The sequence below is a fragment of the Vicugna pacos genome, chromosome 29, assembly GCF_048564905.1.
Source record: "Vicugna pacos chromosome 29, VicPac4, whole genome shotgun sequence".
Classification (NCBI taxonomy): Eukaryota; Metazoa; Chordata; class Mammalia; order Artiodactyla; family Camelidae; genus Vicugna; species Vicugna pacos.
In genome coordinates, this window is record NC_133015.1 from 587,012 (window position 1) to 614,599 (window position 27,588).

The window sequence follows — 27,588 nt, forward strand, 5'->3', positions numbered from 1 at the left end:
ATGTTCTCAACTGTGACATGCGAAGGGCACCCTGCGGCAGGATGGGAACAGGCCTGGATGGTCAGGCGCTGCCCTTCAGGGCCACCGCGTCCGTGCCCCCTGGGAAGGAAGGTGCCTTGTACCCACGGCTCAGGCCTGCCACGTAAATAGATAAAAGCCAGCGGGGTGTGGAGAACATGCGGGGTGAAAACTCATTTTGTGAAGATTCTCAGCAGTTTCCAACTCAATACAAATGTCTCCCTTGTGAAACTGAATAAGGAATATGGATTTCCTAGGTCTGAACACAGCCACTCTGCTGAGAAGGCGGCTGCGGCAGAGCCCAGGGGCACAGGTGAAGGAGGCACAGCGTTTGCACCCCTTGTCCTTTCTCCGGCCCCTATTCAGTAAGTGCTGGCGGGGGCAGCGGGGAGGGGCACAGCTGACTGCAGCAGAGCCCTTCAGCCCCCTTTGTTACCCCTGGGCCTTGTGGAGCCCCTCCGCCAGCTTTCCTGTTCCTCCCTGCACTGCAGTCAGCTCTGGGCAAATCCCACAATCTAAGGCACACTTAATAGTAGCAGAAGCCTCCAGTCCCACTTCGCATCCCCTCGTGCACTGTCCTGACCGCAGTGGAGGGCAGCTCTTGTGGGGTGGAGCCCTTCAAGCCACCTTCCTGCCCCCACCATTTCGGGGGGATGCCCTGGGTGGGGCCATGAATGGAGGACACAGTTCATGAATGCTCAGCTTTAAAGAAACCTTCCCACCCCTCCTTCCCTCTTCTGCCCCCTTGGGGAGGATTAGCAGTCTAGGGACGCTCTTAATGCGGGTGCAGCCCTTCAGCCCCACTTCAGACCCCCTTGTGCACTGTCCTGACTGCAGAAGAGGGGCAGTCCTTGTCGGGTGGAGCCCTGCAGCCCCGCTTCCTTCTCCCCCTTCTTCTCAGCCAGCTCTGCCTGGTGCCAGCAGTGCCTGTAGGGGCAAGTGTGATTATAGTGCAATGTCCTCTTCCTCCCGCCCTCTCCTACTGGGCTCTCCATTTGCTGGTCCTGCTCACTGGCTGCTCCTTCCATGCCCCAGAGAAAGGAGGACACAAATTATGAAATAGGCATTGGAATTGTAGGTGGTAGCTATGTAGCCCTGCAGGTGAAGTCATTTCCCACTTGTCACTGGGGCTCCCAGCATCAAAATGGGGAAGGGGCTAGTTGGGATCATTTCCAGTCTCCTAAGCAATGCCAGCTTGGGTTCAGAAGCAGGAGAGCAAGGGCTGGGGCCCAGGATATCTGCTCACAATTTCACATCCTTGGAAACATCCAAGACTGGGACTGCTGTCTGCCAAGGACAGTGGCAGTGACTCTGAAAATATGGCTTCTGCTTATCAAAGTTGAACAAAATAGTGCAGGCGTCTTTCAGAGTAATTTGTCATTTGCAGAAAGGGTGGTAACGCTTTGTATTCTTTGACCCATTGATCCTGCTTCAGGGTGGGCAACGACGGTGGTGGCTGTGCTGACAGCGGTCATGTTGATGTGAGGATGACACTGATCGTGGTGATACCTGTCTGTTAGCTCTCAGTATATTTCAGGCGCTTGATACACTTAATCCCATTCAATTCTCCTAACAAGCCTATGAAATAGGCATTATACCTTTTATATTTGAGGAAACTGAGGTTTAGAGTGGTTAACTCCTACAGCTAGTAAACAGGATGATTCTTTTTCTTCCCTTAAGAGGTAATCACCAGAGGTTAGTTATTAATTTAGGAACACTATGGTATTTAAATATTATTACATTTAAATTATTTAAAGATATTTTTGATTAATATACTGTAGCATATTGATATAAACATTGACACAATGATAATTCATATATAATTAATGTTAATCTGTGAATAAAACTGCTACCATTCACAGAGTACATAAGCATATCCCTGAACTATGTCAAACACTTGTTTTTTAAATTGAGATATAATTGCCGTATAACATTATATTGACTTTAGGTACACAGCACAATGATTTGTATATACTGAGAAATGATCACTACAGCGAGTCTAGCTAACATTCATCACCACATGTAGCCACACATTTTTTTCCTGTGATGAGAACTTTTAAGATCTAATCTCTTAGAAACTTTCAAATATGCAGTACAGTATTATTATCTATAGTCACCATGCTGCACATTACATCCCCAGGACTTATTTATTTTATAAATGGAAGTTTGTATCTTTTGACCCCTCCACCCATTTCACTCCCTGCCTGACCTTTGGTAACCACTAGGCTGTTCTCTGTATCTATAAGTTTGGTTTCTTTCTTTCTTTTATTTTCTTTTTTAAATTCCACAGAAAAGTAAGATCAGATGGTATTTGTCTTTTTTGTCTGACTTATTTTGCTTAACAGATGCTTTCAGGGTCCACCTATGTTGTTGCAAATGGCAAGATTTTCTTTGTTTTTTAATGTCTGAACAATATTTTATTATACATCTCACCTTTTTTTATCAATAATATATATTGCACATATATCTCACACTTCTTTAATCTATTCATCCATCAGGAGACATTTAGGTGCTTCTATGTCTTGGCTATTGTAATAATGTCCAGTGGGCATGTGTCTTTTCAAGTTAGTGTGTTCATTGCTTTCAGATAAATACCCAAAAATGGAATTGCTGGATCATATGGTAGTTCTATTTTTAATATTTTGAGGAACCTCTATACTGGTTTCCATAGTGGCTGCATGAATGTACATTCCCACCAAAAGTAAACAGGGGCTTGGTGTCTGAATCTTAACCCCTTTACCATTCTGTACGCATTCTGTAATTGTCAGTCTAAAGTGAAGAAGTTTTTTTTTTTAGTGTTTTTTAACACTAAAATGTAATTATGAATATAATCAGAACTTTTATTGACAAAATCACTTTTTTAATTGAATTTTTCTCTGAGCCACTGAGTAATTTGCCCCAAATATGTCTTTTTTAAATTGAATGAAAGAATCTTTAAATTCTATAGTGCTTACATTTTTCAAAAGTTTCACACACATGATTTCATATAAACTGAATTCTGCCAACAACCTGAATGAGCGTGGAAATGGATTCTTCCCAGACTATCAGTAAGAACCCAGCCAGTCTTATAAAATCCAGAGTAGAGAAACCATAAGAGCCAACTCAGACTTCTGACTTATGAAATGATGAGATAATAAATTCCCGTCATTTTAAGCTGCTAAGTTTGAGGTCATTTGTAATGGCAACCAGAGGGAGCCAACACGACTTGTCTCCCCATTTTGAGTCCTGCTCTTTCAGTCTAATCTTCCAGTTGCCACCAGAGTGAGTTTTTAAAATGACGTATCTGATTATTTAGTCTGCTGCTTGTTAACACAAGTTTTATCTGTAATATATCATCTAAATATAATTTTATAAAGATCAGTGTGTCTGACTTGGGTTTGCATCAATTTTATATGAGTTTTGCTTTTAGATTTGATCAGCCCTCATTCTCAGGTGGTTCTTCCACATCTGATGGAGAAAAAACAAGGGGACACATCTATAAATGGAGTGGGCTGTATGTTCAGTTAAGAAGGGAATTATGATTGTGTAGAAACCAGAAGTTCAACTAAGACCGTGGTTATGAAAGTGAGAAAAACGGGAGGACTGGAAGACGTATTGAGAAAAATGAAACAGGCATCTGTTTTTGTTATACGTGTGTGTGTATAAATACACACACGTATTTTTAATGTATTTTAAAAATTTACATCCCTTGTCTCCGGGCCCTGGGGGGAGGGATCCCAAGACCAGGGTTTCCCCAACATGGTCGCAGGGGGCTCCATTCTAGAACGGGGTGGGAGACCCACCTGCCCCGCCCCATCCCACAGCAGAAGAGGGATGAGAACAGGGTCTCCGTCGCACAGTCCGACAGCGAAGCCCCTGGCGCTTCTCTTCCCGGGGCCCCAGGTGGGGGCAGAGGCGGCAGCAGAAACCACGGAGGCTGCGGGGGTACAGGGAGTTCCGAGGTCCAGGGAGGCCCGACTTCAGAAGCGGAGAAACCGCCGCTTTGTTTGCCAGCTGGAGACGGGTGTGAAACGGCTGTCTCAGGGCACCCCTCCCCCGTGAGGCTTTTTCTTTTGGGGGCGTGTGAAAAACTGACTTTTTTTGAGGAGTAGGAAACCGCACTTTTTTGTGGGGTAGCTGAAAGATTTTAAGGCAGACAGAGGGGTGGAGGGCTAAAGCACGTTTTCTAGGGGAGCTCAGGAAGTTCTGGGGTGTCACAACGACTTGGGGAACTCGAAGCGGACTAGGAAGATGTGTGAAGCCAGTTAGGGAAAAGGAAAGTCTTCCTTGGCGGGGAGGGGTGGGAGGAGGCCCAGGAAACCAATCCCCGACCCCCCCCGCCACAGCCAGCACGGCCGGGGGGCCCCTTTGAAGTTCGGGGTGCAGCCGCCGCCACCGCGCTGCTGGCCGGAAGCCGCCGCCCGCGCCCGGGTATCGCGGCGCAGATGTGTCCCCAGGACCCCAAGCTCCCGACCCCGACCCCGACCGGAGCCCGCAGGCGCCCCGCGCACCTGCCCCGCAGACAAAAGGACGCCCCCTCTCCCTCGCTCGCCCCCCTCCAAACTCCGGCGCGGGCCGGGCCCCCGGGGGAGGGGGCGCCCGCGGTCCCCGCGCTGCTGCCCCATCACGAAGTGGGGGCCCGGCGGCGCCCCCAGCGCCCGGGGCCGGGATCCGCAAAGCTTCCCGAAGTGCCGGCGGGCAGGGGCTTGTGGCCCGATCCCGCCCTCCACGTCGCCGGTCCCCACTGGTGCGCCAAGTTGCAGGACAATGACTCTGGCCGCGCTGCCCCCTGCCTGGCCGGCGACCCGTTGCAAGTGTGGGACAGGTAACCTTCTGTATTACTTTCTTTCCACCTACAAGCATGATAACAGTTATCTTCCGCTGCCTGGGTGGCGGTACCTCAAACAGAAGCAGTTCCCCTGCCACGAAGCACCCAAGACTCATGCCCCAGGAGCACAGGGGCCCGAGGCAGGCTCTATTTGTGGGCCAGGGAAGTGTCTTTTGCTGTTCAACAGTCCCCAGGCTGGACCGATCACAGGTCACACCACCCCGTGACTGTCACCTCTCTCCCCTGAAGAGTGGAACCCATGGTGTATAAGATCCAGACAACTTGCTCTTTTCTGGCAGATTTGCTCAAATTCACAGAATATCCAATTATGTTGCTCTAAAATAAGCTGTCATTTTATATATAATTTTCTCTTAACTCATCAGGATTTCATTACTGGTCATATAAAATGCCTCAGACCCCTCTCGTAGAAATAACAGTGACGAGTAACAAAATACAAAAGAAAGAAAGAAAGGCAAGTCATACACTTTGATACTGTTTTGTTTAGTTTGTTGCTTTGTGAGCTCTTCCAAAGCAACAACTGGGCTGTGGAACAGCAGCCTGCTTCTCCTGTTACCCTTTTCTTCACGGCAGTTAGACTACTCCATTCTTGAGCAAACATCAAAATCTGGCAGAAAATGAGATGATGAAAAGGGTATACAGCTCACCAAGCATCTTCCTTTGAAAGTGAGACTACTCATAACATCGGAAAACTGATGCTTTATTGTATCCCAGCATGGCTTTGAGTGCCACAGTTTAAGGCTTTCCCCAGTTTGCTGCAGGTTTCCTGTCTTTACTGTGAAGTCTACGGCCAGTGCTGCGGAGGTCTCTTTCAAGGCAAAAGCTCTCAAAAGGCACATTTCAGGACACTCGGTACACATCCTGAGTGGCTGACAGCAATAAGGTGTTTGTTGAGACCGAAAGAGGTCTGGCTGTTGGAAGCACAGATCCACCAATGGCTGAGGCAAAACTGGCCTTGGGGACAGCAGATCTTGCAGTGGTGACAGAGTGACAGTGCAACATCTGAGAATCATGTGTACTTGACTGCCTAAATTATCACAGGATAAAACCACCCATAACAAATCCGGGACATTTCATGAGGGGGACTATTAGTCTTATTAGTTAATGATGCACAATTGGCTATTTTCTGGCAATCAGAGAATCAAGATTAGATGAAACAAACAAACAAACAAAAGGGCTCATGGCTACTGTTCCTTTAAGACAGGTGCAGCCGGCCACGGGCAATGTTTAATTTCCACTCAAAAGGCAAAAACATAAACACTATTTTCTTGTAAAAAGTGGTGTCCTGCATGCCGGGTTGGCCACTGCACATACTCACATTTCTTGACAGTGAGAAACAGACCACAGATCAGAAGGAAGGCCTCCCCAGCAGGCACTTGGCCCGCGGCTGCACACTGGTGCTTCCAACCTCAAATCTACAGTCACCCGACATGGTGTCAACCCTGCTCTCAGAACCTGTCAGTGTTAGAACTTAATCTACAAAGATACAATGTGACTCTGTCAGATACAAATATTACAGCTGCTAATCCTGTGAATGAGGAATTAAATGACGTGAGGATGCTTCTAGCCACAGAAGCAGCAAACCCTAGGTGTGATCATTCGCCAAGAAAACAGATTTCATGTTTATTCTTAGCACCAGAGTAATTCATAGACCCTGCCTGGGCTGATGAAAATGCAACCAGTGATTTGACTCTGAAGCAGGCCACAAAGTGCTCTGCTTTTATGAAACTCAAAAATGGTCATTAAAATGATTCAACAAATGTTCATTTAAAACAAACACATGGGCCCATTCTTACCAGGGAGTCATTTTGCTTTAGCTGAAGGCTTGCTGATAAATCTTCCCAAAGGTCTAATTTTATATCCAAAGGAGTAAAATTACAGTTCATCTGGCTTCCATCCTGATAGAGATTAGGAAGACATCATTAATCCGCTTTGTCTGTAGGCACTACTAGTTATTCTAAAAGCAAAAAGTTCTCTTATGGCATAACATGCCCGGGCTCCCCAAAGAGAAACTGAGGTGGCACCTTCCAAGCCAAATTCTATGCACACAGCTCCCAGGAAGGATGCTGCATGGAGCACGAGGCCCAGGCGCTCCACTGCCCTGAGGGTCCTGCCACATTCACTCTTAAGGGTAAACAACATCATGGAGAGGGGTGTGGTCAGTTACACATGAGGTTTAAACATGAAGTGTTTCTTTTATAAAAAGAAAGAGCAATCTTTGTACATGGAAGTCTCCTGTACAGACAAGAGTTGAACCCACATTCTATCTAATTCTGTCAGCCAAACAGAAAGGTTATAGCTCCCACGATCACTTTGGGAAAAAGCATTCAAAGAGTACCTACATATTGATTAAGAGTTTAGATATGTAACTGTTGTTCTAAACTCTGCATTTAGACATGGGATTCTGGCTGAAGTGAACATTTCTTTAGCTGCATACTGTTAACACGACACAGGAAGCTAAACATCTGTTTCTGCGCTTCCTTTTAAGGGGATGTTCTTTCTGGCAGCGAATGAGGGTTTTCACCTACATTTCTGCTTCTAGATTTTATTTCAGCTCTCCTAGGGGCAAAAGGAAAGCTTTCGTCTGAAAGCTCTGTAGCTGTGAAAAACCCTGTTGACATTTCATCTGCTTAGTGTCTGATGTTTCAAAAGTTGATTGAATAGCATTCTATGGTAAGGGAACTTACAAGTATTTAGAAGAGTCATAAAAATGCACTTGAGACCCTGGAGAGGAGGTCAGGGTGGTGAGGTGGCCTGTGCTGCACAGGCTGGGTCACAGAACCGGAGTGTGGCTCGGGGAGGCTGTTGTGGTATATTCTTGGTGGCAGACACACCCCACTCTCTGCCAGGACTTCGCAGGTCTCTCTGATCTCTAACCAGAGAGGGAAACACTGATCAGATGGTCCACTGCAGAGCCTTCACTGTGCAGAGCGAAATGGTTAGAGTTTAAGGGCTTCTGAGTTCCTGTGTGTACTCTGCCTTCCTGCTTCCTGACCTTCAAGCTTTTGGGGGATGATTTCTCTTTATGCTTCTGTGATGGTCAGACAAGCAGGGCCTGGAACTGCCCCCATTGGGTGGAGGGGGAGGCTCAGGCACTTGGACCTGTCTCAAGGTGAGCATGGGGTCCCTGTTGCCCCCCAAGTCTAGAGGTTCCACCTGGTGGACCAGGGTCCAAGCTTTTAAGAGAAGCACTGTGCACTGCCTGCTTCACTCTGGATGGTGGGCCCATGATGCAGGCTGCTTGGGGCTTCTGGTACTCATAACCCTAGCCCTCTCCTAATCTTCTAGCAATATCTTCTGATCTTCAGTTAGAACTGAAGAGTACCACGAGACTCACCATCCATCTGTACCTAATATCTGGGTCAGCAGGATGCCTGTGACTGAGTTTGGGCAGCTCTAACATAACTTCAAAAAGGCATTCTTTCAATAGAATGGCCCGTGAGTTTAAAGAAGTCACACGTATTATTTTATGGTACTTAGAAAGATTAGAAATTTGCACCTAAATAAGCAATTCTCCAATGAAGACATACAAATGACAAATAGGCACATGAAAAAAATGCTCAATATCATTAATTATCACAGAAACGCAAATTAAAACTATAATGAGGTTTCACCTCACACTAGTCAGAATGGCCATCATTCAAAAGTCCACAAATGATAAATGCTGGAGAGGGTGAGGAGAAAAGGAAACCTTCCTACATTCTTGGTGGGAATGTAGTTTGGTGCAGCCATTACGGCAAACAGTATGGAGATTCTTCAAAAAACTAAAAGTAGACTTACCAAATGGCCCAAAAATCCCAATTCAAAAAGATACACGCACCCACAGCAGCACTATTTAGAACAGCCATGACATGGAAACAACCTACATGTCCATTGACAGATGACTGGATAAAGAAGTTGTGGTATATTTACACAATGGAATACTACTCAGCCATAAAAAAGAATGAAATAATGCCTTTTGCAGCAACATGGATGGACCTGGAGATTGTCATTCTAAGAGAAATAAGCCAGAAAGGGAAAGAAAAATATCATATGATATCACTTACACGTGAAATCTTAAAAAAAAAAGACAAATAAACTTATTTACAAAACAGAAACAGACTCACAGACATAGAAAACAAATTTATGGCTACTGGTGAAGGAAGAGGGTGGAAAGGGAAAATTGGGAGTTTGAAATTTGCAGATACTAATGTATGTAAAACAGATAACCAACAGTTCATACTGTATAGCACAGGGAACTATATTCAATATTTTATAGTAACTTATGGTTAAAAAGAATGTGAAAATGAATTTATGTATGTATATGTATGACTGAAGCATTATTCTGTACACCAGAAATTGACACATTGTAAACCAACTATACATCAATAAAAAAAATATACACACAAAAAAAGTTGAAACTGTAGGCCAAACACAAGGGTCCATAATCGCAGACATTTTTTCCCTCAAATACACTAGTTAACCCGGGCCAAGTGTTCTCATGTGGTTTCCAAGTCCTTTTCTGAGGGTCCAGAGTCACAAGTGTTTTCTTCATAACAGTGAAACATTATTTGCCTTTTTCACTCCTGTTCTCTCATGAATGTATGGTGAAGTTTTCCACGCACAGGCAGAGACGATAGTCCCACTGTCTTCAATTAAGACTTTAGAGAAAATTGCTAAAAATGTAAAACAATGCCAATCTCCTTATTAAATGTATTTTTGTTTTGGAAAATGTATTTTTAAATAAATATAAACTTTTAATATAAATATGTAATGAATATGTAATGGATTTATTATTGCTACTTCAAATGAATTCATAAATGAATATTTTAGTTTCCAGTTTATTTTCAAATACAATACATATATATAGATATAACTCACACAAACAAGTTCTTTTTTATTTTCTATTTTTAAAATATATTTTGAGTTTTTAAAAATCCATTATTTAATTGTATACATTACAAATATATATTGTAGTACTACTTAAAGGTATATTATGACATAAACACCACTAACGTCAGCATTAGTTGATAACACATAACATACACTCTATTACATGACAGATGCATAAAATAGGTTTTCTCTTGTCTTCGGTTTTTAAGAAGGGGAACCACGACGAGTTCATCCTGGTTTTCTCCCTCGTCCAGCGCGTGGTCGGGAGTCGTGCTGCCGGGGACCTTCCCTGCTGACCCCGCTCTGGGTGCGCGTCCCCACGTCTCTTCCTCCCGTGTCTCCCTTCCTGCATCTGGTTTCCATCTCTCCCAGTCAACCTGAGCTCTTGTACTTGTCAGTCTAGGACGCCTGTCTACTTGTCATCACAGCTGCGAATCTCTGCTGAGATGCTCTACCTTCCCGCCCGGCCTGCCGTCCTTCCAGCTAATGGACGCAGTGACACCGTCTCTTAGGCCTGTCCACCCTCCCATCGGGGGTCTGCTCCCATGGCCTCCAATCCCAACTTCGCCTCTTAGCCCCAGGGGCCCCGCGATGGGCTTGGCTTCGCCCACACCAGACACACGAGACGCGCCCTCGGGAAGGGCTCTGCCGGCTCCCCCGTCTCGGGCGCAGGGGAAGCCCCGCCAGGCAGGGTGCTGGCCGACACCCTCCCACGGCTGGTGAGCCCGCTCGTGCGGCTTTCTGACCATCTGAAGGAGGAGAGCTGTGCGTGGACATGCAGGGGGCCGGGGGGCCTGGGGCCCTTCCGAATGAGCTTGCAAGTGCTGGGGCTCTGGGATGGAAGGGCGTTGGGTGGAACAGGGTGGTGGGAAGCGCGCCCTGCCTGTCGGGAAAGGCTGCAGGGCGGTCCTCCCTCTGCCCCCTGCCGTGGTCGTCCCTCAGCGGGAACAGCTGCTCCTCCACCTTGTGTGTGTGTGTTGTGCAGCCCACTGACGATGATGGCGTGCCAGCACCCTGCTCCTGTCGGGTGTTCGGGGCAGCGTGGGGGGGGGTGGGGGGTGGGGCTCCTGGGCCTCCCCGCGAAGGAAGCGGTCATACTTGGCATAGTAGTAAGAGTGTATGCGGGCCTGGATCTCCTCCAGATGCTCTAGGTGGTCGTCAGCTTCCTCCTCCTCCTCCATGCTTTGGTCCAGGGACTGGCCCACTGTGATGCCAGACTGCTGACTTTTCTGAGACTCCACCTTGGCAATTAAAGAGACAGAAAATAGAGATAGTGTGTTTACTTTAACACTGCCTCCATTGTTCTAAACCTCCTAACAACAGTAATTAAATACTTTAGCAAGTGTTTCCAGTTGCAATACGAATTTAATTTTCTTCTCAGAAAGGGGAACTTGTTCATAATTCAAGAGAAGACTGGACTTATTATGTTATTCAGCTCTTCTTATTGTGATAAAGTTGGGGGACAATGTAGTAGGTACACATAAAGCTAAATAACTCCAGTAAAAATTAATATGAGTGAGTTACATATTGTTATTTTGGGAAGTACACAGTCTGCTGGTTTCAATAGTATAAATCAGAATCTCTCTCTGTTTGCACCTTTACACACGGTCATCTGTGAGTGGGCGGTGTGTGGACAGGGAGGCCTGGTAACAGGAAGCAACGTTTACCCACCAGCAGTGAGATTAAACATCCCACTCACATGCCAGACGTACTTTTCAGGGAGTTACGCTGCATCTCTGCTTTACTTACTGCGTAAGCCTAGTGTAGGGGGTTTGGAAGATACGGGTCACATCGTCCTTAAAGAGCTGTTTTTGCCCAGTGTTGTCCTTTATCCATCACAAAACTGCAGCAGATATTTTGGAAACATTTCTTTTAACCATTTCCATTGACACCAAGTTTAGGGTGAGTAGTATTGCTGCACATGTAGAGTTTACTTATGTTTTTAAAAATATTCTTTTTCTTATTATGAAAGTAATGGATATAGAACCCAGGGAATATTTACCAATATGTAGAAGGAAACAGTTCTCATCCCACTGATAACATTACACTGTGTGTTATTCTTTTTATTCTGTGTGTGCATACGTATATGTAGGTAACCGTATATGCAGGTAACCGTATATGTAGGTAACTGTATATGTATGCACCGAATCTTGCATTTCAATGTGTATGCATGCATATGGATATACACACATACATGTGTGTATGTGTGTGTTTGAATCTTGCATTTTCATGTTACATTGTCATTGGAAATTTTCCCATGTCGTTAATTGTGAAAAGTATTATGTTACTGGCTGCTTTCCAGTCCAGTGTTAGATATACTCTCATTTATCGCTCCATATTCCTGTTAGGAATCATTGCTCTTTCCTGTTTTTAATATCATAGATTGAGCTGTAATGAATTAACTTCTAAGGAAAGTTAGTTTTATGTAGACTAGAGTGAACTCTCTTCTTTAAGTTGACCATATTCTACCTAGTTTACCGGTTTCACGGCAAAGACAGTCCTTGTTTTATTTAAACATACTTAATATTCTTTATGATGTGTTACTTACAAATGAAATTACTTGCTTCTTTTAAAACCATAGATTTTTTTTTAAAAAATCTCATTTCTTTACATTTGGCTGTGTTTTTCTGACCCTGTTTAATACATTCTGTCTAAAACTTCTTCCTTCCAGGCCCCCATAACCCTGCACTATCCAGGTTGATACCCTGCATCTGTGGCCAAGTTTCATTTTCTCCCCCTCACCCTTGGATCAGGGCCTGGGGTGCAGGACTCAGTCTTCTCTCTGGCTCTTTTTGCTCGAGGAACTCATTCATTCTGAAGACTTCAGTACCCAGGGCCATGTGGCTTGAACCTATTTTGTTTATACATATCTTATCTCTTCCTTATGACTGGGAAAGACTCTTGAATCACAGCACACACCATACAATTTCTCCCTTATTCCGTATACTAAATACTATGCTCTTAGCACTACTACTGCCACTGTTAACAGCATTCTCATTGGCCATTCACCATATAGGCCAAGTATTTTGTGAAGCACTTTTTAATAGTCATCCAAATTAACTGTCACAAAATGTCTATGAGATGAATAATATTATTCTTATTTCACAAATAAATGATGTGAGTTTCCAGGGTGCTATGTATGTTGCCAAGGTCTGCATGACCTTAAAGAGCAGATAGAACCTATCACACTATTCAGCCTCATCATAAACCATAAAGCACACAGGCACACAGAGTGGTACCATCTTTACAAGTAGCTTCATTGTCAGTCAGTTGTTTTTTTCTTAATAACTAATCCAAAGTTCAAAATAGAGCTTAACCATGGAGTTCAACAATGGCCCTGAGAGAAAAGCAATTCAGAATGTGAACCTAAAATGTGAGATGGCAGGTAGTTCCCTTGTTAAACTCGTGTAGTTCCTGAATCCCTTGCCTGACTGCATCCCTCTCCAGCTGCAAAGCTTGCTTTTGTTACTCCATTCTGTTCTTTCCTGCCTCCTCATCCACTGGTGACGTGGGGTTGGGCATAAAGGATTTGTTGATGAGTGAAAAACACAGACACAGCTCTGCAGGCATGTGGGACATGGGCCAGTGTTGTTGGTAATATAAATCCATTCCTGGAAAAGCTTTCTGTCTTAGGCTGTGCAGCTCCCCGTTCATGCCCTCTGTTCACTTCTATGGCTTCAGGCTGCCTCTCTCCTTCCACTTCTTTTTTTTTTTTTCTTTTTAACCAAAATTTCTCTCCTAAAGAATACACTCTCATGGTTATTCTCCTGATTGAGGGAGAAAATCATAGCTGTTTTGAAGATTTTTTTTCTAGGCAGGTTTCCTTTCCTGTTACAAAGAAACAACACAAATTTAATTTTTAAAAAGCTGTGTCCAAAATTCTTCTTTAGGAATGAGGAAGTCCTAAGTTACAGTTCCACCACGCAGTGCGGTCCTGTTCTTGAGAATGTGAGCTTTCATGGCAGACCTAGATTTTAGTCCCAGCTCTGTCACTTGGCCAAGTGGTTAACCTTTCAGAGGCTCAATTCCTTCATGTTTAAAATGGGAAAACCAAAATTCAGCTATATTTTATAGCTGAATCTGCAATTTATGTCTTCTTTGTTTTGTAGTGTAAACAAAAATACTACAACCAAATCAGTAAATGAAAAATACTGAAACCAAGGCATCAGCAGCTGCCGCCACCCCTCAGGGAGGACAGGCCTGCAGGGCAGCCTCTGCAGCCACTCACAACGGTGCCCTCCGAGGGGACTCAGAATAATAAAGGACAAAATAAACCACCCTAGGTAGCTAGAGGCTTGTCAGAGGAATGAATACAGTGAGCCCAAATGTTTGCTTCCTCCCATACATAGAGATGCACTAAATTCTTTAACTTGAGATGCCTGGTTTTCTTTGGATAACAAGCAATCTTCTATTGTTCCAACTACCTAGTCTCTGTTGTAAAGCTCCTATATATCCTGGCTCCTCCCCTATCTCTTTGGAGCAGCCCCTCAGAGCCATCTGAGAGGCTGTCATCCCGGCTCAAGTCCTCCCACCAAATAAACCATAACTCTTTTAACTTTTAGGCTGCGTATTTATTTCAGTCGACAGTAGCAATAAGCGAAAAAAAAAAAAAAAAAAGGGAAAGGGTAGAAGGGAGCCCAGACAGCAACTGAATGGAATTCTGTGCACCTACTGGGCCAGCAGGAGGCAATATTAGGAACCTATACAGGGTCAGTAAGTCCTAGTTAATGCTAACAGGTACATCCTGTTTGAGTGATATCTTGTTTATTAGCCAAAGATAATTATTGCATTTTAAACTAAACCTGAATTACAACTGTCATTAGCCTTGTCAAACTGCTAAATTTGAAAAATGCTAGTACTATTTTCACTTCAAAAATCACGTTATTGCCTTGATCCTTCCCCACATCCTTTCTCTATTGCTGCTTGCTGAACTGCCTATTACCTTTTTAATTCTGTCTTTGCTTCATAGCAAACCCTCATTTGCATTCCTAAAATCAGATGTTCCTTTCGTATAATGCAGTATCCTAATTAAAATTTTAAAAGATGCTTTGTGAATGAAAAGAATTTACATTGCCATAAAAAATGCTCAGAGGGATGCAGGGTATTTCCTTTTTATATTTCAATGACACTTTCTCTCTAAATTCTTTCTAGTTATGGAGTTAACACTCTCAGCCTTCAGGGTGCATTAACACTGTGGAAGAGGAACAGGCAGCAAAAAGAATTAAAGCAAAAAGTGTTGACTTCATAGTAAAATTCTGGAAAAAAAATTCAGTGTATTTATTTTCTAATTAACTCCCACCAAGGTGTCTTATTTTCTTGACTGATTGCTTCATTTGGCCTCCTTCAATTTGCAGGGCAGGGCTAAGCACATTTTGGGTTCACAGCTCATTGCTTTTGTGTGTGTGGAAATCCAGTCCCTCGTTTCATTTGACTTTCTTTCCTTTCTTGATCTCCATTCTCATCCCACTTACTTTTACTGAGATGTTTGAAACCCTTACAATTTTCTTTTAAGTATCTTATGCAATTATACGTATTTTAACTCAGCTAAATGATGCCTTATTCTGATTCCTACTCTCTTGACTCAACATTATGATTTTGAGGTCTGGATATTATTGCCGAATGTATCTGTAGTTCATTGCTCTTCAGCAACATTCAGTTCATTGTTCTCATCATTACTTTAGGAATAGACATCTGAGTTGTCCTCAACTTCCTTCACCCCCCTGCAATACCTTCATAAACAGCCTAGCAGAACCATGTGTGAACTTGGAGTTCGAGCACCAGCTCACAGAGTGTACATTTAATTTTTCTAAAATCTTCGATACAGCTTTACAGAAAGGCGGCATCAGCGTAGTCACTCTAGAATTCTTATTCTCCCCCACTTCTTCAGAAGCATGTATTGTCATTCCTCTCTTCAATTTTTTTTCTAATGGAAATGTGATAATTCATTAATTTACTTCCCGGTTCCAAGCACATTTCCAGAGGAGATGAAACTGAACCCCCCTAAATTCAAGATCCCTTACCAAATTTATGATGACCCTCTCTACCCAAAAGTTTATTCCCTTTCTTGTCTCCTCTGAACACAATCCTGTGCCAACTGAACCCTAGTCAACCAGAGTCAGGTGCCTGAAATTGCTGTTATGGGCAATATCGTTAGTGCACTAAAATTGCTATTACAGGCATCATCATTAATGTACAAACTCAGGTTGTTTCTCCAGGGCCAGGTGAGCTAACAGGCCCCTGGGCTGTGGACCACCTGGCCAGAGAATCCTAAGCCAGCGACATCCTGACTCCTGAAATCATGATTAAGAAATATCATCCAAATTTCACAAGACAATGATTAATCTTAGCCTCTTACTTCTTCCCCTTTAAAAACCCTTTAGCTCCGAGACCAGGTTGGAGTGGATCAGAGGCCTGTCTCCTGCTTCCTTGCTTGGCACCTTGCAGTGAACACTGTCATTTCCTTCAGTACTACTCAGTGTCAGTAGACAGGCTTTGCTGCTGGTTGGGTGATCTGATCCAAATTTTGGTTCAATAACAGAGATTGCATAGTTGGAATCTGTACCCCTCTACCTACAGTGTAGCCCCAGGCAAGTTTTAATCTCTCCAGCCTTCAGATCTTCAATGATGAAGGAGAAGTAACACTAGCACCCAATTCATATCGGTGCTGTGAAAATTATATGAGCAAGGGTAAATAAAAGAATTCTAAAGCATGTCTGATTCATTATAAGCCCGATTTATGTGCCACTGTCATTATTTGTTTATAAAAATGTAAACTCCATAAGGGCAAGATTCTGTTTATTTACCATTCTAACCAAAGTGTCCACAATACTGAAGTATATTGGAGATGTTGAAACTTCATTACATTCTCGAAAAACACTAAACTTAATCATATTGCATCATTTTTAGTACATTAAGAAATACATTTTTGGGGGGATTTTATTGTTGTTGTTGTTATTACCAGTGCTATTATTCTAGAAAATCACCCACAAAACACTATATGGCAAAAACAAAAAACACAAATCAAATCCTCCGTTTCACTCTCTCATGGTAATCAGCCCTCCTCTGCCCGCGGACACTGTTTACGACTCTTCCCTAAAGATTTTTTGTAGCCTTTACCATAGTTTTTCAGAGCCTTTTTCCCTAATTCTACACTATTTCTAACATTGGGATCTGGGAGCGTATCATTAGCCCAGGTTAATTTTTCCCCTTTTCATTAACTTATCAAATTTGCAGGTGACCAAATGTTTAGAGGTATCGCTAGTTCATTCAGTAAAAGACTTAATATTCGAAACACATATTGCCTGGATTGAAACAGTAAAAATTGAATTCTGTGTAAATTAAAATGTAAAGGATTATATTTACAATCAACATTTCAATTGTCAATCAACAAAATACGCAAGAATTAAAGGTACCACTTGTTAAACTAATGGCAGTACTTAATCAGCTAACTGGTCTATGATGAGATAATGCAATACGGCATCTAAAAAATCCTGAGAATACCTGCTTTTGGTAGACCAGATATTCCAACAGAACTTCCTGTATCAGAAAACTAGGTCCAAAGTAGCACAGTGGTTTGATTTAATGTGATTGATGTGCAAGTGCCAGAGAGGTCTCCGTGGACCCTGCAAATTCAAATTCTTCTTCCTCCTTCCCCTCCTCCTTATCATCAGCATCTGTGAGCTTGTGTCTGAGTTGAAACAGTGAGTAGTGAAGTGTGGGAAGAAGTAGGCTTTCTTGGGATCAGATGCCAAAAGCAATTCTACATTGGAGCACTGGTCCTCAGGCAAGCTTTTTGAGCTGAGTTTGGAGCATTTATATTGATCTAGGCCCTTAAATGGGATTGAAGAGTTCCAGAACAGAAGCAACTTATGGCTTCTAGAAGGTGTAAATATTGTCTAGAAGAAAGCGTTGCCAATTAGTTTCCTAAAATCCCCAAAATTAAAATCAATAAAGGTGCTTATTAACAAGATGGCCAAGCAAATAAGAAGGGAAGTCAGCACAAGTACCTGTCAGCAGAAACAACTAACATGGTTAGACCTCCCCCAACACCTGCATTCCAGACTGAAGATACGGGAATTCTCTGAGATAGACCATAGAATAGTTATGAATAATTTTTCAAAGAATAAAATAAAACATATGAATAAATGACTAGTGACTATTAAGGATGATTAGGCATATTTGAAGAAGAAACAAATAGACTTACCAGAAATAAAAATATAATTGCTAAAAATGTGGGAGGCTATAGCTTAATGTAGAGAGCATGTTTAGAATGCACAAGGTCCTGGGTTAATCCCCAGTACCTCCATTAAATACATACATACATACATACATACATACATACATACATACATTCATACGTACACCTACCTAATTACCTTCCCACACAAAATTTTTAACTCAGTGCATAGATTTACACTGTTCCTACATAACTGAATAGAGAACATTTGGGAAAATATACATCCTAAGGAATTATTCAGAATTCAGTCCAGATAGCATAGCTTATGGAGAATAATAGAGAAATTTAAAAAATACTACAATGAGAAGATCCAATCAGAGTTTCCTAAAGAAAGAATAGAGAAAGTAGAAGAGAGGCAATACTTTTAAGAATAAAGTCTAGGAATTGTCAGAACTGATAAAACACATGAATGCACAGATTAAAGCATTAGAAAGAAGTTTTGTTCACAAGATTGTGGTATAAGAAAGTAAGTTCTCCAAATATGCAATATGAAGTAAACAAAGAAAGTATTAAATATATTAACCAAGAATAAAAAAATAATTTTGTTCAATAGAGAAAAGATTGGTAATGGGCACTAGCTTGAAATTTAGGGGAAGAGTTCTCCATCTGAAAAATTTTGGGAGAGAACACTTATGATATTTTTTGATTGAAAATGTGATTAGTGGGACTTTGGAGCCCTGGCACCGTAAGAGTATATAATTGAAGAAAGTTACAGGACATCAGCGAGATGGTGGAATAGCTGGATCTTGGTTTTCCCTCCTCCCACAGATGAACTGACAAAACAGCTACACACAGATCAACTGACTTTGAGAGAAATCCAGAAACTAGTCAAGACACTCCTAAATACCAGGTGACTGAGAATATCCCACAGCAAAACAAGTAGAAAAAAGTTGAGAAAAATTATTCTGTATCTGGGAACTGATGGAACAGGTGAAGGGCTTGTATCTAAAATATACAAAGAACTCTTAAAAGTCAATAATAAGAAGGCAATCTGATTAAATAATGGACAACAGGTCTGAATAGACATCTCACCAAAGAAGATATGCTAATGGGAAATAAATGTATAATTGATGCTCAATATCATGTGTCATCAAAGAATAGCAGATTAAAACAATAATGACATCCCAGTACACACCTATTAGAATGACAAAAATTAAAAAAAAGTTGACAACACCCAAATGCTAGTGAGAATGTGGAGCAAAAGGACTCTCTTTCATCATACAGTCATTTTGAAGACACTGTGCCAATTTCTTACAAAGATCTAGACAGTCTTACCATACGATAGAGCAATCTTATTCCTAGGTATTTTACCCAATAAGTTTGAAAACTTATACCCACTCAAAAAGATGCAAATGAATTTTTATAGCAGCTTTATTCATAATCACAACCTTAAAAAAGAATTAGAATTAGATATAACATCTGAAATTAATAAAATATATTTATCTTGTTAACAGTCAGTGGTAATTTATATAACCAACTCTTTGATGACTGCTCTTTTTCAATTTAAGTTTTATTTGATTTCTCTATGATGATCAGGTAAAAACCCAATAAAGAGTGTAGAGTAACTGTGGTTCTCTTGTCTTGGTTCTTCCATCACTTGTTTTTGAAGTATTTCCCTCCTAATTTTAGTTTTCAGATACTGTCTTAATTTCAGGATTCACTTTGCCATTCATTTCCCACTAATGTTTCTTTTTTTTATTTAATTGAAGTATAGTCAGTTTATAATGTTGTGTTGATTCCTGGTGTATATAGCACAGTAGACACACACACACACATATACATATATATATTTTTCATTTTCTTTTACATTATAGGCTATTACAAGGTATTGAATATAATTCCCTGTGCTATATACAGTAGGACCTTATTGTTTATCTATTTTATATACAGTACTTAGTATCTGCAAACCCTGAATTTTCAAGTTTTCCCTCCATTCATCTCTTCCCCCACATCCCCTGTAACCATAAGTTTGTTTTCTATGTCTGTGAGTCTATTTCTGTTTTGTAAATAGGTTCATAAGTGATATCATGTGGTATTTTTCTTTCTTTCTGGCTTACTTCACTTAGTATGATATTCTTCAGGTCCATCCATGTTGCTACAAATGGCATTTTATTATTTTTTATGGCTGAGTAATATGTATATATATATATATATATGTATGTATGTATGTGTGTGTGTGTGTGTGTGTGTGTGTGTGTGTGTGTGTGTGTGTGTGTACCACAACAGTCAACTATTGATGGACATTTAGGTTGTTTCCACATCTTGGCTATTGTATATAGTACTCCTATAAACACTGGGGTGCAACTCTTTTCAAATTAGAGTTCCCTCCAGATATATGCCCAGAAGTGGGATTGCTCGATCATATGGTAAGTCTATTTTTAGTTTTTTAAGGAATCTCTGTACTCTTTTCCACAATGGCTGCACAAAGCTACATTCCAACCAACAGTGTAGGAGGGTTCCCTTTACTCCACAGCCTCTCCAGCATTATTGTTTGTGAATTTTTTAATGATGGCCATTCTGACTGGTGTGTCAAAGGTGATACCTCATTGTAGTTTTGATTTGCATTTCTCTGATAATTAGTGATACTGAGCATTTTTCATGTGCCTATTGACCATTTGCCCACTACCATTTCTTAATAAGGAAGATGTAATATAGAAGCCATCTTTCAGGTGCCCATAGAGGGTCAAATAAAAAGACAAAATCTCCATATTATGTGAAGGACAGGACCACAGCTCAAGTTATTTCTATGCACCACAAGAAGGAGCTCACTTATTTACCAGTCTCAGTGAAGATTTCCCTACTTTATATGCAGGTAAAGCAACATTCTGGAGAGATCAAATAATGTGTTTCTTGCAGCTTGATCCCATGATTTTAAAGCAAATAAAATTGTATTATAGTGAAAATTTCACCCAGACATCCTTCACTACTAAAGTACTGCTAAAGCATACACAACTAGACTAGGGATCTTTTACAAAGTCATACACAGTGAGCCTAAGGGTGCTCACATCACTATGATTTTGTTGAATGAACATATAACATCAGACTCATGGTTATTGTGCAGTTAGGGGTAAATTTTTATTTAGCAAGAAATATTAATTGATATGTAAACATTTTTTATTTACTCCATCAGTCATTAAAATTAAGTTACTAAATATTGTACTATGTAATAGGCAAAAATTGCAGTGGAAACTATGGACTTAGAATATCCTGTAATTACAGGCATACCTCAGTATCTGCAGGAAGTTGGCTCCAGGACCCACTGCAGATGTTAAAATCTGTGGATGCTCAAGTCCGATAGTCAGCCTTCTGATATCTGTGGTTCTGCATCAGTGGATTCAACCAACCATGGACTGTGTAATACTGTAGTGCTAACTGCAAAATACCAAAGAGGTAAAAGTGGACATTTGTGGTTCAAACCCTTGTTGATCAGGGGTGGATGGTATATAACTCTCATTTGGAAAGTTATTGTTTATATTTTGCAGTTTGAATTAGAAATTGATCTTTGAAATATTTAAATGCATCCAGTATTTAAGTTTTAATATTTTAAAAAGTTAATCATGCACATTTTCTATACTAAATGTCACAAATTAAGTGATAAAAAGAACTATTATTAAATAAGTTGCATCATACATAAATATACAAAACTGGCACATATTAACATTTTTCAGAGAAAAATGAAAAGGAGTGGTTTGAATAGTAAATACTAAATGTCTTGAGGGAGAAAAAAATGAGAAAGAGAAAAATTGAGATCAGCTGTGAAATGGGGCAATAGACTTCTTGATGTTGGCATTTAGGATATTTTAATGTTCTATTCTGACTACATCTCTTGCTGCATCCTGTCCTACTGCATGAAATCAACATTATGCACACACACTTCACCCAGTACCTAACTGAGCTCCCCTGGAAATTCTTCCTATGTAATTCTTCCTTCTATCCTTTATTCTACCATTCAAGTATTGTCTGTGAACCTATATTCCCTTATTGTTATTTTGTTATTTCTATCAATTAATTTTCCCATTATAGAAGCTATGTCCACTGAATATTTATGGTTTGAAACATACACAAAAATAGAAAGAAGAAAACAAAACAAACTCCTCTCTGTAAAGTTTTATTCTCCAACACAATCACAACTGGATTTCCTGACAAATTAAACCAAATTGCATTTGCGAGTTCTACTCCCAGGACCCTTCCTTGGGTCTTGGATCTAGATTCATTGCTATTAGTGGTCACTGAGGCACCGTTTAATTCCCCCTTCTGGGACCTAAAACATTTTGCTTTAAATATTTGTTTAATCGCCTTCATTCATTCAGCCTCCCACCCCTGCCCCAACTCTGATGAGATTATAGACTTTAAAAAAGGAAAGACTCAGACTCAAATATCACTGCATTCCTAGAAAGTAGTGAAGTATTGTGCACATAGTAGGGTTAGTAAATATTTGTCCCATAGATTAGTAGGGGTCATGAAAGTGTATGCCCTTTTGCAATTAATGTAATAGCATAAGTATTTCCCCATGTTACAGTTTTTACTTTTAAGTATTTCTATGCATTTCACCATCTGTTCATTGCATAAAAGTCAATTTCAAAGACTGTTTGACTTATGTTTATCCCCACCATGAACCAGGTTCTTAGCCACCATGAACCAAGGTTCTTAGCAATGCAATCTCCCTCATCAGTTCCTACTATACTCTGCTTACTCTTCACTTCTATAAACTACAACTAAATCTCTGTTAAAAAAAAAAAAAAAGACTACAGCAAAGTCCTAATTCAAAAACTAATGAGCATGCAAAGCTCATGAGACAAATCCTAAAACTTGCTCTATGGTTCTTTAGTTCTATTGGCTTATTTTTTAACATAATGACACAGTGAGCACAAAAGGCCTTCTTCCTCCTTTTTAAAAATATGGCCTCTGTTATCCTAGTTAATTTTAAATTTCACTTTATCACTGTAATCACTATGTTTTACATAAAAGCATTGAATAGAACATGAAATGTTCTGTCTTGAAATCTGTTATTTTAATATCTGGTGATTTATTGACCAATATGATTAATGTGAATAGCTGCAGGATTATGCAAGGTACTGAGGCACAGGCTGTAGTTCAAAGCAAGTTAATAAATGCTATCTCCTCATCATTATAGCAAGGAAAAATTTAACATTGGCTCTCTCATCTGCTTACCTTAAAGACTAAGAAGGACTTGTAAAAAAAAAAAAAAAAAACACAGCAAAGTAGGAGACTGCATTGTTTCATGCCCTGAAGAAAACAGAAGCAGATGTTTGTGCTATAAAATGTAATTAAAAGTACACAATGGAAACCCTTGTAAAACCTTGTCCATGCCTGTCTTAGCTCTTATCACATTGAACTATGACAATATGCTTATATTTTGTTTTATGTACTATGTCATAAACCTCTTAAAGGAAAGGACAATATCTTTTTTATCCTTGTTTCATTAGCACCTACAACAAATATCTGCCTCCCAATAGCTCCTTACTAAGTGTTAAAAAGAACTGGGGGAAAAAAGAAAGATTTTTTTTCTTTCCTGCTCATAATTTTTCTTTCTATTTCTTAATTACTTGGTTCCCACCTTTGTTTCTAGTTTATATTTCCTCTACTGGAGAGTCTATAATACCCTGACCTTTATCTCTAAATTTTTTCTTGATGGACAGGCTTAAATCTCCAAATATCAACTAAATATTGCTTGAGTACCTTGTTGTCACCTGACACTTAACACTCTCAGAACAAAATTCATTAATTTCCCCTCCATATCAACTTTCTTGATGTTTTCATGTCATCACAATTATATCCATAGATGCAAAATCTCTTTATCTTCTAGGTTTTTTCTTGTTTTTCCTCATCAAATTCAATAAATTATTGCTTCCCCCCGTTTTGTTTATAATGTATTTGAAATTTCTATCCTCCCAGAATATCTGGTGAATTATATCTAACAACCAAAATCACAATCATACCACCCAGACTGAGGTGGTCTAACCTCGGTGAATGACCGCCCTAATCAACCCGTCATGTAAGTCAGAAACCTGGACATCGCCTTAGACATACTCTCACTCACCCTCAATATCCAACCGAGTTCTGTCCCTGTGTGCCTACTTCTGCCCTCTCCATCTCCAACACTATGGCCCAAGCTACTTCTTCCTCTTACCCCAACTGCTGATACAGTCGAACTTGTCTACAGTCATTCGTTCTGGTTTCTTCCAAACTATTTGAAATTCTGCAACTAAAATGCTATTTTCTTCTCAAGATTGTGCTTTTAAAATACAAACCTGACCATTCTACAAATTTCACAAGCAATAGGAATGCAAAGACTAGTGACAGCAAGAGTTTCAGACACAAAGAGAAAGGCGATCTCAGTGAGAATCAAGTAGGACATTAAAAAAAGAGAGAGAGAGAAAATCCATCCAGATGTAAAACAAAGGAGGAGGAGGAGGAGGAAGAGGACCTGAGCATAGAAATGGAAGCAAACAGATGATGACAAAGAGGACAGCACCTGAGGGGTTCCCAATACTTGGCTCTCGTTATTCCTGACCTGGAGCTGACTCCTTAGTTTGCCAAGTTTCAAAGGTATTATTCTTGTGTGATATCCCAAGATGTCGCCAATGAAATCCCCTTTTTTTAAGCAGCTCAGGCTGAGTTTCTAGTTTGCAACCAAGAGAGTCTTATCTAAGAAAGAAAAAACCCTCAGAAGAGCCAAGACAATACACTTAGAAAAAGGGTACATGCCTACAGGGTGAAAAATAAAACAAATTCCTCATAAAGTAAAAACACCTTTGGCCAGAAACTATATAAATATGTTCAATGTTTGTAAACTCGTGTGTCTCCTCCTTTTAAAGGTGTTACATAAAATGCTGCAGGGTAAGAGCCATGTTTTATTTTATGTTCTGCAAATCATCACAGCTACAGAAGAGCTAAATGCTAAATTTAAAAAATTAGTAGTAAAAGCATGACTGTACAAAGACATAAATCACTAAGTTGCATCCTTGGAAACCCACTCCCTCTGGGGACAGTTTATTCATGCGCTCGTGTAAATAAAATGTCATTTTCCTAGTAATACTTTACCACTACTCTATTTCCTGGTTGTGATTTGCATTGTAAGGTATTATAAACTCATCCTGCTCATAGCTAAGAATTTTATATATTGCACAAGTACTCTGAAAAGCACTATACCATGGAAGAGAAAAAAACAGCTATGGAAACTAAGGATTACATCGTATATAAACACTTTTTCTGTTGCCATCTGCGATGGATGGATGGATGGATGGATGGATGGATGGATGGATGGATGGAAGGAAGGGTGAGTGGGTGGGTGGATGGATGGAAGGGTGAGTGGATGGATGGGTGGTTCTAAAGACAGACATTAAAAAAGGATTAGGGAAAAATGTTAATGCTGGTCATAGGTGACTTTTCCATTAAAAATTCTAAGAATTCTAGACTGAGTATGTTTCACATTATATTAAATAACAAGCAAACTAAACCAAGTTATGTTGTAATGTGGAGGTGGTATTAGCAGCCCTCGCCTCCCACATGAGGCATGAACAGCATTTGTCCAACTCATACTGGGAGACACTGGGAATTTTCAGTCATGCTGCATCTTGCTACAGCTGCATCCTTTCTCTTTCCTCTACCTTCTTTTCCTCTCAAAACCCATCACAACTGAGTCAGCCTCCTGGCCCAGTTGGCATCATTCTGAGACCAACAGTGGCACCAAAGAACTTTTGGGGGAAGGACCAAGAATCACAAAATTTGAGAGCTGGAAGGGGCCTCAGAAACCATCTCATCCAAGACAGTTACTCTGTCATCAGCTGGAAGAGAAAGAAGTGAGCGACGGAACATCCCACTTTACCATAATCAGCCATTACGAGCCTCTCAACCATGAGGTTGTCTGAATCATTTTCAAAGCTGTTTGTTTTTTCAAGTGTACTGTTTCCATAAATCTGCTATCTGCTGTGGGAAGCAAGGATGGGGAGGACGTGGTTTAATAGCAACACACAAAAGAGAAGGCTACTGGCTGCTCTCAGGCTGCCTGTGAGCTCTGCAGGGGGTCGGCTCCATGTGCTGGTGGTCCTGGGCTGCTGTGGGGTCAACACAGTGTGCAGAGAGCAGGACGAGCTGGCCAGCACAAGGCCAACCTGGCCATGGCTGAAGCAATGTGTTCAGTTCCTGGTGGTGCAGATGGAGCTGAGGCTGCTGTGAGCCACGTGGTACCTGGGGATGACTGGGTTGCACTCTCTGGGATCCAGTGGGTTGATGTCATAGTTCTTGTAGTCAAAGGTTCCATTCCATAAATGCTTTGCCAGATGAAATGCTATCATCCGTTGTGCGAGTGTGACTTCTCTTCTGTGCCAGACGTAAACTTCGCTCCCCATATCAAACACCAGTACCTGGGAAAACGGCCCTGGAACATCTGTTAATGTCCAGGACAGGCTCTAGTGGAATCAGAGTCCCTAGGGGCAGGGTGTCCAGTGGGTGATGGCGCCAATCCTAAGGGAGCATTTAATACCAACACAGAAAGATCTGGCTGCCCGTCACTGCCCACCAAGCCAGCCTCTGCCCTGTGGTGTGATTTCTGTCTTGTTGTCCTAAATGCCCAAGTTAATGTTGCCCCCTTTGAACACTCAAGCCACTTCAGACTTCAGACTCATGAGTTATTTAAACACATCTTCCTCCTTCCCCTCCCTCCTACCTTCTTTTCTCTCTCCCTTGTCATTCATTCACTTAGCTTATAAGGCCACTTCATACAGCCTCAAGGGCGGAGTGATGCCTTCTCTCTCCAATTCCAAGTTCATACTGGACACATTGAGTAGAACACCTTTTCTCCAGCCAGTTGTGCCGGTCTTAGGTTGTCCTCCTCTGAGGATCTTACCCGTCACTGGCTATCCAGCCGTCCACGCTGGACACATTCAGCAGGCCATCTCCGGTCCAGCCGGCTGTGCCTGTCTTAGGTTGTCCTCCTCTGAGGATCTTACCCGTCACTGGCTACCCAGCCGTCCACGCTGGACACATTCAGCAGGCCATCTCCGGTCCAGCCGGCTGTGCCTGTCTTAGGTTGTCCTCCTCTGAGGATCTTACCCGTCACTGGCTATCCAGCCGTCCACGCTGGACACATTCAGCAGGCCATCTCCGGTCCAGCCGGCTGTGCCTGTCTTAGGTTGTCCTCCTCTGAGGATCTTACCCGTCACTGGCTACCCAGCCGTCCACGCTGGACACATTCAGCAGGCCATCTCCGGTCCAGCCGGCTGTGCCTGTCTTAGGTTGTCCTCCTCTGAGGATCTTACCCGTCACTGGCTATCCAGCCGTCCACGCTGGACACATTCAGCAGGCCATCTCCGGTCCAGCCGGCTGTGCCTGTCTTAGGTTGTCCTCCTCTGAGGATCTTACCCGTCACTGGCTACCCAGCCGTCCACGCTGGACACATTCAGCAGGCCATCTCCGGTCCAGCCGGCTGTGCCTGTCTTAGGTTGTCCTCCTCTGAGGATCTTACCCGTCACTGGCTATCCAGCCGTCCACGCTGGACACATTCAGTAGGCCATCTCCGGTCCAGCCGGCTGTGCCTGTCTTAGGTTGTCCTCCTCTGAGGATCTTACCCGTCACTGGCTATCCAGCCGTCCATGCTGGACACATTCAGCAGGCC

The 27,588-nt window shown here is 41.8% G+C and overlaps 1 protein-coding gene across 1 annotated transcript in view; it reads right to left on the bottom strand.

Annotated features, from left to right (window-relative positions):
• Window positions 1-8,956: 8,956 nt before the first annotated feature.
• The window catches only part of LOC140690214 (uncharacterized), a 39,009-nt gene continuing 20,377 nt past the window's right edge, over window positions 8,957-27,588 (bottom strand). The window contains exon 3 of the mRNA XM_072951693.1: window positions 8,957-10,956. Coding sequence (XP_072807794.1) covers window positions 10,654-10,956 — 303 coding nt within the window. The 3' untranslated portion in view covers window positions 8,957-10,653. The remainder of the gene's footprint in view (window positions 10,957-27,588) is intronic.